The 12,435-nt window shown below is 53.1% G+C and overlaps 1 protein-coding gene across 3 annotated transcripts in view; it reads right to left on the reverse strand.

Annotated features, from left to right (window-relative positions):
* Positions 1 to 1,376: 1,376 nt before the first annotated feature.
* STARD8 (StAR related lipid transfer domain containing 8) overlaps positions 1,377 to 12,435 on the reverse strand; it is an 82,339-nt gene continuing 71,280 nt past the window's right edge. For all 3 annotated transcript variants that reach the window (XM_070784795.1, XM_070784797.1, XM_070784796.1), the window contains 11 exons: positions 12,360 to 12,423; positions 9,613 to 11,015; positions 8,748 to 8,921; positions 6,716 to 6,875; positions 6,068 to 6,266; positions 5,463 to 5,673; positions 5,077 to 5,191; positions 4,571 to 4,795; positions 3,356 to 3,573; positions 3,079 to 3,255; positions 1,377 to 2,917 (listed from right to left, as the gene is read on the reverse strand). In XM_070784795.1, coding sequence (XP_070640896.1) covers positions 2,800 to 2,917; positions 3,079 to 3,255; positions 3,356 to 3,573; positions 4,571 to 4,795; positions 5,077 to 5,191; positions 5,463 to 5,673; positions 6,068 to 6,266; positions 6,716 to 6,875; positions 8,748 to 8,921; positions 9,613 to 11,015; positions 12,360 to 12,423 — 3,064 coding nt within the window. In that variant the 3' untranslated portion in view covers positions 1,377 to 2,799. The remainder of the gene's footprint in view (positions 2,918 to 3,078; positions 3,256 to 3,355; positions 3,574 to 4,570; positions 4,796 to 5,076; positions 5,192 to 5,462; positions 5,674 to 6,067; positions 6,267 to 6,715; positions 6,876 to 8,747; positions 8,922 to 9,612; positions 11,016 to 12,359; positions 12,424 to 12,435) is intronic.

A 12,435-nucleotide genomic window follows, 5' to 3' on the forward strand; every position in this document is an offset into this window, starting at 1 on the left:
CTAAGGCCCGGAGAAGCTCCCCTGCTTGGTACTACCTCTCTCAGAAAGACAAACATGGAGGAGCCACACCAGGCAACTGGTCCAGGGCCTCAGAGTCCAGAGCTGAAAGACTAGAATTCTCTGGCCCTTCTAAGAGCCTCCTCTGTAACTCTTTTCTGTCTCCTAGTGGCCATCACCTGGGAGGTCAATTTCATGCCACCCATGAACAGCATGCTCAACCTCATTCTCTGTTACCATCACCATGGCCTCCTTCCATGACCAAGTGGGGCAGCACTGTGCCAGAAGGTCCCCTAGCTGCCTGCCTGGAAAAGTACTGGCTTGGGCTTCACACCAGTGTTGCCTAACACCAGAGCTGCTTGAGTGATTTCCTATCCTACCATCATACCTGGGTTGCCTTCATTGTTTTCCCAAAGTCAAGGGGCTAACAGGCCCTCTGCTCCACTCTCTTCCAGGTCTAGCCAAGACCCCCAGGCAGCAGCAGTGAGGAAAGGCCAATGACATACAAAGCCAATGTATGTATGGCTGAACCCAGAAGAGATTGGAAGAAGGTGACAGAGAAAGGGACTTGAAAAGTACCCTGATCTGTTCAGGCAGGGTAGAGGTACAGACTGGGATGGGCCATGTTGAACATTTACCAAGTCAGACTTGTGACGAGGTGATCACTGGCCTGTTTGGCCCAAGAGGAAGCTGAGGTTCCGAGAGAGAGAGAGAGAGAGAGACACCGTGAGCAAGCGAGCAGGACTTGTTTTCTCCAGGCTGCTCAACAGTACTTAAAGGGTGCAAACAGACTGGTTGGAAAGCCTATACTCTCTCCAGCTGCCCCTCAGAGCTTGGGAATTTTATGGCTACAGCAATGTGACCAAAAAAGTGCTTCCTACAGGAAGTCAATATGAGGAGGCCTCTCTTTGCTGGTCACTGGAGCCAAATCAGGGGCTGCCCTGAGGCACTGAGACATGTCTTGTGGGTAGAACAGGGTCCCCAAGCTTCCTGAGACTGGGTCATAACTCTTTATCCATCAGCTTGAGCTGTGCGCAACAGAGGAAGAAAGGACAGCATAGCCAAAGGCATCCTTCCATAGGGCTATCATTAGTATGCATAAGGTCATGCTTAGGAGCTGCTCAGATAGGGGACCTGGTCAAGTCAGGGAATAGGGTTTGTGGCTTCTACTGAAGCCCTGACTTCTTGGAATCCTACCTCCCCCCAGCCCCAATAAACTCCCAAAGAGAAAGACTGAAGCCTTTCCCCATTTTTCCTGCGGCCTCCCCTGGTGTCCTGTGTTAATGTTCACAACATCTGAGCCTGAAGTTGAACTGAACTTGCATCGTAACTTGTCCCTTGTCCCTGGCCAATCACCTCCGCAAAGACAACCACACAGGTAGAGTGCATCTCTAGGAATGCTTTATTGTTGCACTGGGGGGTATCACATGGACTGTGCTCTCCACCTCCCCTGTCTCATCTTAAGTGCCCTGCCCCCCAAGGCTTGCTAGACCTCTGCCCCCACCCACAGATTATGGTACACTCATGATAGAATATGTGTGTGTGTATATATAGATAGATGTGACTGTATAATATATATATATTTATCTATATGTACATAACACAGTTTTAATATTGATACAATACTGACTGTACAGTATTTATAGGTACAAATAAAATAGATAGGTTTAAACATTACAACTGGTTGGCTGGAACCCATCCCACTACAGTTTATTCAGCCAAAAATAACAAAGCACCAGTTGGCGTTTGGCATTTGACTTTGCATGTGAACCAACATGACTGGTAGGTGGGATAGATCAGGTTTGGATCAAGTCCCAGTGGGCTGAGATGACACTAAGCCCTTCCATCTGACGGGCTGGCTGCTTGAACCAGGGGCCAGGTCTCTGCTGGAGGGAGGGGCTGTCATATCAGCCTGCTACCACAGGCAAGAAGAGCAGAAAAAGTGATACAAACACAGATAGTGTCTCCTCACCACCATCTGCTTTTATTCAGCCTGTGCGGTGTCTGTTTACTCACTAGACATGGCAGTGCATGGCCAACGGCTACATGGGACCCCAGGGAGTGGCAGATAAAGTATGGGGCCCAAGTCAGGGGAGACTGGCTCATTGGTCTCTTGAGATCTGATAAAGGAAGGTTCTCCCCACTCTCACATCCCAAGCTAACCCAAATCGTCATGTCACCTACTGGGACCCATCGTTGCCCCCTCCTTAAATCAGCCTCGTAAAAATCAGCATCTTATTTACACAAATCAAACAGCTCATGGTGGTTGGGGCTGTGCTGTGCTCTGCCCCTGTGCCTGTCCACTCCAGTTCAATTTCTCTGCAAAAGCCAGTTCAGGATCAGTGCTGGGCCCAAAGGCAAGACCAGAACCTCCTGTCCAACCTCAAAAGGACCCTAGCAGCAAACAGGATGACTTAACCTCTCGGAATAGCAGAGAGCTGGGAGCACACACTGCTCTCTGCCTCCTCAACCCACAGGCAGGAGAGCTGAGAAGACTTTAGACTGACTGGTCGCCCCATGGACCCAGAGGGCAGTAGCTGTCTTCCTGCTCTGAAAATGACTCCTTTCTCTCAGAAGGGCAGAACACAAGTTCAGGGGTGGAGGTGGAATGGAGAGCGGACACTGAAATTCTCTTTTCCTCCCTTGTACATATGGAGGAACTTCAGGAAGTAAAGGGGACTGCATGGCCTTGCCTCTACCCTTAGGAGCAGCATCCATCTGGGAGCTCTCTGCTCTCATCCCCCCCTCACTGCCTTTGTGCCAGGGGGCCTGAGCAGTGGCACTCTGGGATCAGGCTGAGGCTCACAACTTTGTCTCAGGGCCAGCTGCCTGCAGGGTCGGGAAGGAATCCCGGATCTTTGCCACCTCCATGGCGCACAGGTGTCCGAAGACTTTGTTGTACCAGTCAGGAGAACGGCCCCTGAGGAGGTAGAAGCAGGAAGGCATGAGTTGTGGGTTCTTCCTTTGAGCCCCTTCCAGGGACAAGGAAGATAGGACTTGCCTCCTAGGATCAGGGGCATGGGATCAGGGGCATGGGGCGGGGCAGGGGCAAGGGACACCAGGGCTGAGGGGGCTTTGTACCTGAGGTCAGCACGGCAGATGTGAGTGAGCCGGGAGCGGCCCAGGCCACAGGGTTCCATGAGGTACTGGGACGTGAGCATCAGAGCCCGCACCCCCGACTCCGGCACAGGCTGCTCAGGATCCAGGGACTGAGACACGAGGAGGCAACCCCCACGGGGCAGGTCAGAGCGCCACATCCTGTGGGGAAGGGATGCACACATTCAGCTTCCTGGCACTGGTTTCCTCCCCACCTCCCCAGTCCCCCAAGCACACAAGAGTGACAGCTCATGCCCCTCACCGGAGCACCACAAAGTCACGGCAGGGATGGGGTGCCATGCTGTCAGTGACATAGTGGTACAGCTCCACACCCGGCATCAGGGCTTCCAACACCTGGGCCCGCAGGAGATCCTCATCCCAGAGGGCCCTCTCCCGCAGGACACGGTGTAGCACCACGGCTGGAGGGGCTGCCACTTCTGTGGATGCCTTCCACACGCGCAGCGGGTGCCCGTCTGGTGCCTGTGAGCAACAAGAGGAGGGACAGGGGCGGCTGTCAGGCCTGGAGAACTCCCACTCCACCCCTGGGCAACGGCCTACCCTCACTCCAGCCCCCAACAAGGGAAAGCTGCAGGGCTACTCCGCTAACTCCAGCCAGATCCAGACAGACCAGCCCTGTGTTTCCTGTCCTCTTCCTCCTTTTCAGATTTCTGCTCCTCTGCCTGCTCAAGAGCACAAAAGATGACAGGACACATATTCTCCAAGGCCTACTAGGCTCTACCAAGCAATGGGCACAGTGCTTGGAATTTCTGGAACCAATGATGATGGTCATCCTCAATGAACTCCTCCACCTACCATGGAAAGTGGAGCACGTGCAAAGCAACAAAAGCTGCCACTCCTGGTGCCTTTTGCATGTGCCAGGCCCTGTACAAGCCTCTTACCCTGATCCTGTGAGGGGGTTTTTACTATGACCATGGCAAACCTCGGACTTGTGGCCTTACTTATAATCAGAATTGGAGAAGGAACATGGCTCATGTCAAGAAGGACAGAGAGAAGTTACCTCCAGCCTGGGGCATGACTGGAGCCTTTGAACAGAGGAGGGGACATATCAAGTTGGGGCTGGAAATGGCTGGGGAAATATAATGCTTGGGGCAGGTCTGTCCTGGCAGAAGAACAGCAGCAGTAAGAAGCACAAAGGTGGAAATGTAAGGAGCTCAGCATGACTGCGGTGCAGGGAGGGATGGGAGTGAGGCTCTAAAAGTAGTGACCTTTTAGTCAGTGCGGCCTTCTGGAAGGAGCCTTCGGGAAGGTAATGCCAGCAGGTGCTCCCCAAGACAGAGCCCTGGTCTCGCTTGCTTCTCACTTCCTTATGGTGCTTGCTCTGCTGCCTGCCATTCTCCATTCTCCATGCAGAAGCACAGTGAGAGGCGGGGCAGCTCCTTCCTTGGGGATCCTTGCACACAGCCTGTGCTCTGCCCCCTCTTGGTCCCATGGCCAGCCTGGGCAGCAAGGTCCTCACCTTCTTGCAAGCCAGCTCCGTGTGCTGGGGCCCCGGCATGCTCATCCAGCCCTTGAAGCGCTCAGCAGCATTGTGCAGCAGCTCCTGGATGCTCTCTTCCATATAGAGGCTCAGGCTTACACCAGCAGCCCGGGCCTGCCGCAGTTCAGCCAGGGCTGGGCCTGGAGGGCTGAGTTCGGCCGCACTGTAGGAGCCACACAGTTGCAGCACCATGTCTTGGGGCACCTGGGAGGGCATACACAGACTGGGTTGGGGGCCAGGGGGAGTGGCAGAAGGTCAGGAACCTCCGGTCCTAGAGCCTATGGGGTCTGCCAGGTTCATTTTAAGGGAGCAGAGCTCTGGATGCTGCAGGGTGGTAGATGAAAAACTACAGGGGAAGAGCTGAAAGTAGGAGATTGAGGCATATGTGGTCAAGATCGGCCCTATCCCTGATTTAGGGTGCAAAGGTCAGGTATGTTGGTTCTACTGGGTCTGGGAAGTAGGCAACATGGCCTAGAGTGACTCACCTGGAAAAGTTTCTTGCAGTCACTGATCATGTGTGATAAGCCCTGGGTGGCAGCCATGTTCTCACTTAAGTCCCTAGGGCCTGGCCGGCCAACTAGGCTGCGTTTGCTCTTGATCCTGGAGGGAAGGGCCAGGAAGAGAGGGCCAGGAAGAGAAGATGGCATAAGGGCACAAGACAAGCTCCCCAGAAGCCTGCTTGCCAGTCCTGAACACAAAACAGTCTGTTGCCCTTTCCAAGCCCCTGCTTCACAGCGTCCAACCAGCCCCAGGCCCCTGAAGAGTCAGACTGACCCCTTGTGGTGATGCCTGGGAACTGCCGTGCCAGCCAACCAGGGCCAAAAAGCCAATGAGCCCCAAACCCTCCCTGCCATGCCCTGCCCTGTTTCACCTGGGTGAGGGGTTATCCTTCTTGGAGACGTTGAGGTGGAAAATAGAAGGTGCCAGGCACACTGCCAAGTTACCGGCTGTCATCTGGTTCTCCTCAGCAGAGGCAATGTCACTTAGGAAATAGAGCAGGGTCTGTAGTACCTCTCGGTTCTCATCGGGAAGCAGCAAGGTGGCGGCTTGTGTGGCTGCCAACCACTGATCCTTGGGGAGGACTGTGAGGAAGGCATGACAGAAGGGTTTCCTTATTCCCCAAGAGCCTCTGCATTCCAGGAATGCAGAAGGCACAGCAATCCCAATGTGAAATTGGTGAGGGGGAAGGTGGACTCTGGGGGGGTCTCTGGGTGCTAGATCAAGCCTGGCTCTAATGTGAAGTGTACCCTTGTGGAAGTCCCTGCCTTTCTTCAGGGCCTCAGTCTATCCTTCCATATAATGGGTTTGGGGGAATACAATGTGGTCTTTAACAACCTTACAACTCGGCATAGAAAATCTTTCACTGAGCTCATGGGCATGGCTATACTTGCCTGCACAAGGTTTATCTTCCACAAACCCTAGGATTCAGGAAGGCTGAGAACCTGGCAAGTTACCGGGGATAGGTGGGTGACTCACGCTGGTAGATCTGCAGGAAAGTGGTAGTAAGCTTGCTGGTGAAGATGGGCTCGGGCAGGTCCCGGAAATACTGCTTCAGTAAGTCAGCCACATCATAGGCTGACTGACCCTCATAGCAGACGTTGTCAGGGGAGGTCTCATTCATTTGACGCAGGGTCTGGATCCTGGACTTCACCCCAGACTTGCGGAAGATGCCCACCTGGCCCATGGAGGGGAGGGAAGGAGACTGTGAGGCCAGCCATAGACTGGGTATCAGGAGTGTAGGCCACCCCGGAGACCCCCAAGCCTGGCAAGCTTCCTGCTAGGCAGGGTAGGAGAGAAGTGGAAAAACCAAAAAGATGAGTTTGTATAGCTTTGGGTCCGAGGAAAGAGATGGCCTTAAGGGAGATGAGTAGGAAAACAAGGTCCTAGGCTAAGGCAGGCTCCTGGTAGATGGGGGCTACTGCACTTGGGCAAGAAAAAGCTGGCACAGAGCCAGGTGAAAGGGAGCTTGGGTCCATCCTTCTTTGGCCTTCATGAATATAGGAAAAGTCTCCGTTGGGCCAGCCCGACCCAGGAGGAAGGCCAGAGTGGCTTCCCTCCCCGATCCCTCAGCCTTGGACTTCTTTCCCATTGCCATCTCTCCTCATGCTCCCTGGAAGGCCTCACCTGGTCCAGGCACTGGCTACGCAGGTAGCGCATGGCTTGCTGAATGCTCTGGGGCAGTGGCTGGCCTGTGCGCTGCACATGAATGAGGGGTGGCACCCCAAATACCTGCTGGCCCCGGTAGTTTGGTGTCTTGTTCCTCTTCATGAACTTGGGGACTGACCTATTCAAGGGAGAGATAAAAGATCAGGAATGGGGACAGGGTAGGCCCAGACACAGCTTGGAGACTGTCTCTAGTCTTGGGAACTCAGGTCCAGCTGCCCAGAGTCAACATTCATTGAGCATCCACTCTAGGCCAAGTCCTAGGGAGTCCCAGAGGAACACAGGGAGCTCTCAGTCTGGTCAAGGAGATGACTGCATTGATAGGCAGTGACAATACACATGGCCAGAAGTGAGCCAAGAACTTAAGGAAGACCCACAAGGGAGGGTAACTATACCTAGCAGGTCAGGGAAGGCTTCAGAGGGAAGGTAGAAATTCAGCCAGCTCTTGAGGGATAGGTAGGCATTGTCCCACAGGAGAAATGGGGAAAAAAGACATTCCAGGCAGACAGAAGAGCATGGTCAAAGGTAAAGAGGCAGGAACCAAATTCTACATTCAGAGAAGGGTGACTGGTCTGCTGGCCTGAATGGTGGTGTTGTTTGGGCATGGTAGAATAAAGACCCTGACAGATGAGGCAGGGTTGAAATGTGAAAGGATCATGATGGGAAGGAAGCCGGATCTTATTCTTTGACACAGGAGGGTTTTATCAGGAAAATGATCACCAAAGCTGCATTTCAGGACAATCTCCTTGGTGGCAGCATGGAAATTGAGATAGAAGAGGTATAGCTGGGGGGCCTGGGGTCCCCCTTCACCCCCTCCTCATCCATGGCACACACTCATGTAAATCCCATGTGCATCTCCCACAGACATACATAAGGCACCCGGAATGGCTCACAAGCACATGAAAAGATGCTCAACATCACTCATTATCAGAGAAGTGCAAATCAAAACCACAATGAGGTACCATTTCACGCCAGTCAGAATGGCTGCAATCCAAAAGTCTACAAGCAATAAATGCTGGAGAGGGTGTGGAGAAAAGGGAACTCTCTTACACTGTTGGTGGGAATGCAAACTAGTACAGCCACTATGGAGAACAGTGTGGAGATTCCTTAAAAAACTGGAAATAGAACTGCCTTATGATCCAGCAATCACACTGCTGGACATACACACCGAGGAAACCAGAAGGGAAAGAGACACGTGTACCCCAGTGTTCATTGCAGCACTGTTTATAATAGCCAGGATATGGAAGCAACCTAGATGTCCATCAGCAGACGAATGGATAAGAAAGCTGTGGTACATATACACAATGGAGTATTACTCAGCCATTAAAAAGAATTCATTTGAATCAGTTCTAATGAGGTGGATGAAACTGGAGAGTGAAGTAAGCCAGAAAGAAAAACACCAATACAGTATACTAACACATATATATGGAATTTAGAAAGATGGCAATGATAACCCTGTATATGAGACAGCAAAAGAGACACAGATGTATAGAACAGTCTTTTGGACTCTGTGGGAGAGGGCGAGGGTGGGATGATATGGGAGAATGGCATTGAAATACGTCAATTACCACATGTGAAACGAATCGCCAGTCCAGGTTCGACACATGATACAGGGTGCCATACAGGGTGCTCAGGGCTGGTGCACTGGAATGACCCAGAGGGATGGGGTGGGGAGGGACATGGGAGGGGGGTTCAGGATGGGGAACACATGTACACCCATGGTGGATTCATGTCAATGTATGGCAAAACCAATACAATATTGTAAAGTAAATAAATAAATAAAACTGAGATAAAAAAAAAAAAAAATAAGGCACCTGGAGTCATGCTGGCCTCTCCAGTTCCCCAGCACATCCCACCAGTCCACTGACATAAGGGCTCCGCCTGCCTGACCCACTTTCTGAGGATGACCCTCCCAGGACCCTGGAGTGGGGCAGGGAGGGATCTAAGACCTGGATAAGCAGCTCAGTGCCCACTCTGGCCCAGGAGGACTCACCAGACCCAGCCCTGTTTGTGGGGGATGGTGTACTTCTCCATGAAAGTGGTGAGCCGCAGCAGTGAGCCCTTGTGCAGGAGGTGTATCTGGCTGGCAAACTGCCGGTTGATCTCCAATGACTCTGAGTTGAGGCTGGGCCGGTGAGAGTTCTGAAAGCTGTGCCAACGGAGCTTCCTAGTGAGAGGCGAGGGGGTAGAGAAGGCTGGAGGAGCAGGTTTCAGCAAACCTTAGGAAAAGTTGTGTTCTTCTGGTCCTTTTCCTCCCCCCGCCAAAGAAAATATATACAAAGAGATGGGACCACTGTCAGCACTGCTGCGGGGCTCCAGGGTGGAGGAAGCTTAGTCTTGATTTCCAGGGCTGCACAGAGGCCAAGATGTTGTCAGGGAGGGTGGTACAGAGATCGGGCCCATCTAGTGCCAGCAAGCAGTATGAGCCCCTCTTCCATTCAAGACTGCAGGGGAGGGGCTTCTCTGAAAAACCCAGAATAGTGAAGCTGGGGATCAGAGACCATCTCCTGCAATGCCCTTGATTTACACATGGGCTACCTAAAACCCAAAAGGAGCTACAGTTTGCACAGGCCGTAGCAGAGGCAGGTCCTAAAGCTTACATTCTAGATTCCCGAGTCCCGTACTTTCTTTTTCTCTTCTGGGACTGGCTGCAGGCAGGCAATCACTCAGCCCCTAAGAACTTTCCCCTGTGCCTTGTGACTAAAAAACTGGAAGTGGGAAAGGGGGACATGGAGGGCGGATAAGGAAGGGAGGGGAGAAAAGGGGTAAGGGAAGAGATGAGAGGAGGGGGAGGGAAAGGGAGAAGGGAGAAAGAGAGACAACAGAATCCTTGCCCCACCCTTACCCTGAACTCCCACCTGCAGGGTCTGGTAAGTGAGGCCCCGACACCTGAATCTCGTCGCTCACGGGATACTGATGTCTGGAGTCCAGTTGGGGACCCTGTAGCCTCAGCCTCGTTCATGGAGTTCCTGCTACTATCCAGCTCACTGGAGGAGGCCACAGTGTCGGAAATGTGTTCTTCTTCCACAGACAGGCTGGAGGAAGAGGTTGGTTCTCCCACTGAATGTGTCTCCTCCTCATGATCCTGGGCAAAGCCTGGGGCCCCAGTCTCTGACTGTGCCAGGAACTTAGCCTTGGCAGGGGTCTGAGGCTGAGCCAGGACTCCAAGTTGCACATCCACCTGGCCCAGGGCTAGGGACTCCCTGAGGGCTGGAGCCTCTCCCTGGGTCTGAGCCTCACCGGTCTGGCCTTCCACTCCATCGGTGGCTATTTCTACTGTTGAAGTGGCCTCCTCCTCTACTTCCTCCTCCTCCTCTTCTTCCTTATCTCCAGGCCCCAGGTCTGGGCACATGGCCTGAGACCAGAGCTCTACCCGCTGCTGCAACCCCCACACGTGCTGGAGGATGTCATCCAGGTGAGTGTAGCTGTCCCCACCTTCCTCCTCCTCCTCTTCAGCCTCGGCCCCAGCCAGTACAGGCTCAGCTGGATACAGCTCTGGCATGTTGTCATAGATGCTGGTGTGGCTACCTATGGAGCCACAGGAGCCCCGGCGCCCTTCATGGCCCCAGTGCCTACCCGGCTGCCAATCTGCCAGGCGGTGTCCATCCTCTGGGCACAGGCTCTCAATGGACAAGGAGCGAGGGAATGTGCCTGGTTTGTGGTCTCTGGGCACATGCACCAGGCAATCACCCTGGTGTGCCCGCGGAGGATGCTGGAACATGGCCACAGGCCAGGCCTCCCAGGCCCTCTGAGTCTCAGCGCCACTGCCACTGGCTGATGTGGCCGCCTGGTTCTTGGCCCGATAGAGGAAGCCATGGCGACTTCGGAAAGAGAAGGCTTTGGCAACCTTTTCTGAGGTGACTGAGCTGTGCTCCAGATCTGCTTGCCGGCCTCCACCCTTTTCCTTCCGTCTGAGAGACTCAAGGTGCTTGAGGAAGCTCTGGGAACGGTGCTTCTTGGTTTTGTCCCGGGGGCCCTCCTGGCCCCGAGTGGGGCTGAAGAAGGGCCAGTGACTTGGGCTGGAAGAATGGCCTAGCAAGGGCAGATCCGCTGGCTCAGGTGGTAGGCTCACAGTGATGGCAGGCAGGGAGGTGGCACTAAGCTCAGTGAGGACGCCCTCACAGCTAGAGGTCACTGGCAGGTCAGGGCTTGCTGGGGCCAACAAGTCAGAGGAACCCATGCGAGACCACTGCTTATTTTCTCGCTCAAAGGTCCAGTGGTTGCTGATGGTACAGTGCTCTTCCTCCTCTGAGTCTTCATTCTGAGAAGAGCATCACAGGGTAGGGTCACGGGTAGCCAGTCCACAAGCCCTTTCTTGGGCTCCACTCTCTGCCTCCAAACTCTTTGGGGACTTGGGGGCAAAGGGCCCTGCTCTCTGACTGAGAACACATCCTCAGAGTAGAAGGCACTCCTCGGCACTCTGGGAGTGCCGGAAGAAGCCAGGAGTCATGGAGAAAGCCTGGATGGAGGGTAGTGGTCATCTGGTCAATGAAATCCCTACCCATTTTTACAGACAGGGAAACCTAAACAAATGAGAAGCTGCTTGCCCAAGGTCATGGCAACCCACTTCAGTATTCTTGCCAGGAGAATTCCATGGACAGAGGAGCCTGAAGGGCTATAGTCCATGGGGTTCCAAAGAGTCAGACGTGACTGAGGGACTAACAATTTCACTTTCAAGTGAATGACACAGCAGGGCTGGAATCCAAGCATCCCTGACATCCTGTCCTCAGCAGCCTCCCAGCAAGTCTTGAGGCTATAGTCTTAGATAAGAATCCCAGAATGCCAGAGCTAGAAAGGATATTTTACATTTTCTAGTTTTCTACTTTGCAAAGTGGGGACGCTGAGGAACAGAGAGGGGAAGAACTTTGTCCAAAGTCACTGAAAAGTCAGTGCAGAGCTGGGGCTAGGAGCCCAAGCTCTCCTGTTTCCCTGGTGACTTGTTTACGGCAGGCCTCTGGTGGAAAAAGCTCCAGAGAAAAATCCATAAAGCCTGACCCCAGGGAAGGGTAGGTTCATTTCCCCACCTTCCAGGGCTACATGCAGACTCAGAGCCATCTTAGTTCCTACAATCCCAGACTAGCAGAGTCAGAAAGGTTTTTGGAGGGTATTAATGCTGCTCTCAATTCATTGTAGAGCTGGAGAAAATGAGGCTTAGTGTAAGACTTCGTGAAGTGAGATTGGACATCCTGACTTCTAAGATCTTCTAAGATCATATAGGCCATGATTTTCCATCACATTATTCTGTCTCTGCCCCCAGTGAAGGAATTTTTGCCATCACAGAGAAGGCATGTAGGCAGATGGACTTCCCTGAGGGATGTCCATCACTAGGTCAAGTTATTAGAAAATCCAGGAGGGAGTGGTGGGCTGATAAGGCTGAGTGATGCTATGAGTCAGGGTACTTTTTCTCATACCCCAACTTTGAGACCAGGCTAGCCGAAACCCAGCAGCCTCATAAACGTACATCCTACTCCCAGGCTGGAGCAAGGCACCACCCTGGACAGCCCAGCCTCCTAGGACACTGGACTATTTTCATAAGTTGTTTGTGTTCGTCCTGGGTTAGCCATGGTGCCACAAGACCACAGACCCTATCCTTGCCCTAACTCACCTGCTTGCATTGAAAATGAACCTCCAGTTTCATCGAGGCACAACTGTTCAAGGTCATCAGCCTCCTGCAAGTAACA

The sequence above is a fragment of the Bos indicus genome, chromosome X, assembly GCF_029378745.1.
Source record: "Bos indicus isolate NIAB-ARS_2022 breed Sahiwal x Tharparkar chromosome X, NIAB-ARS_B.indTharparkar_mat_pri_1.0, whole genome shotgun sequence".
NCBI lineage: Eukaryota > Metazoa > Chordata > Mammalia > Artiodactyla > Bovidae > Bos > Bos indicus.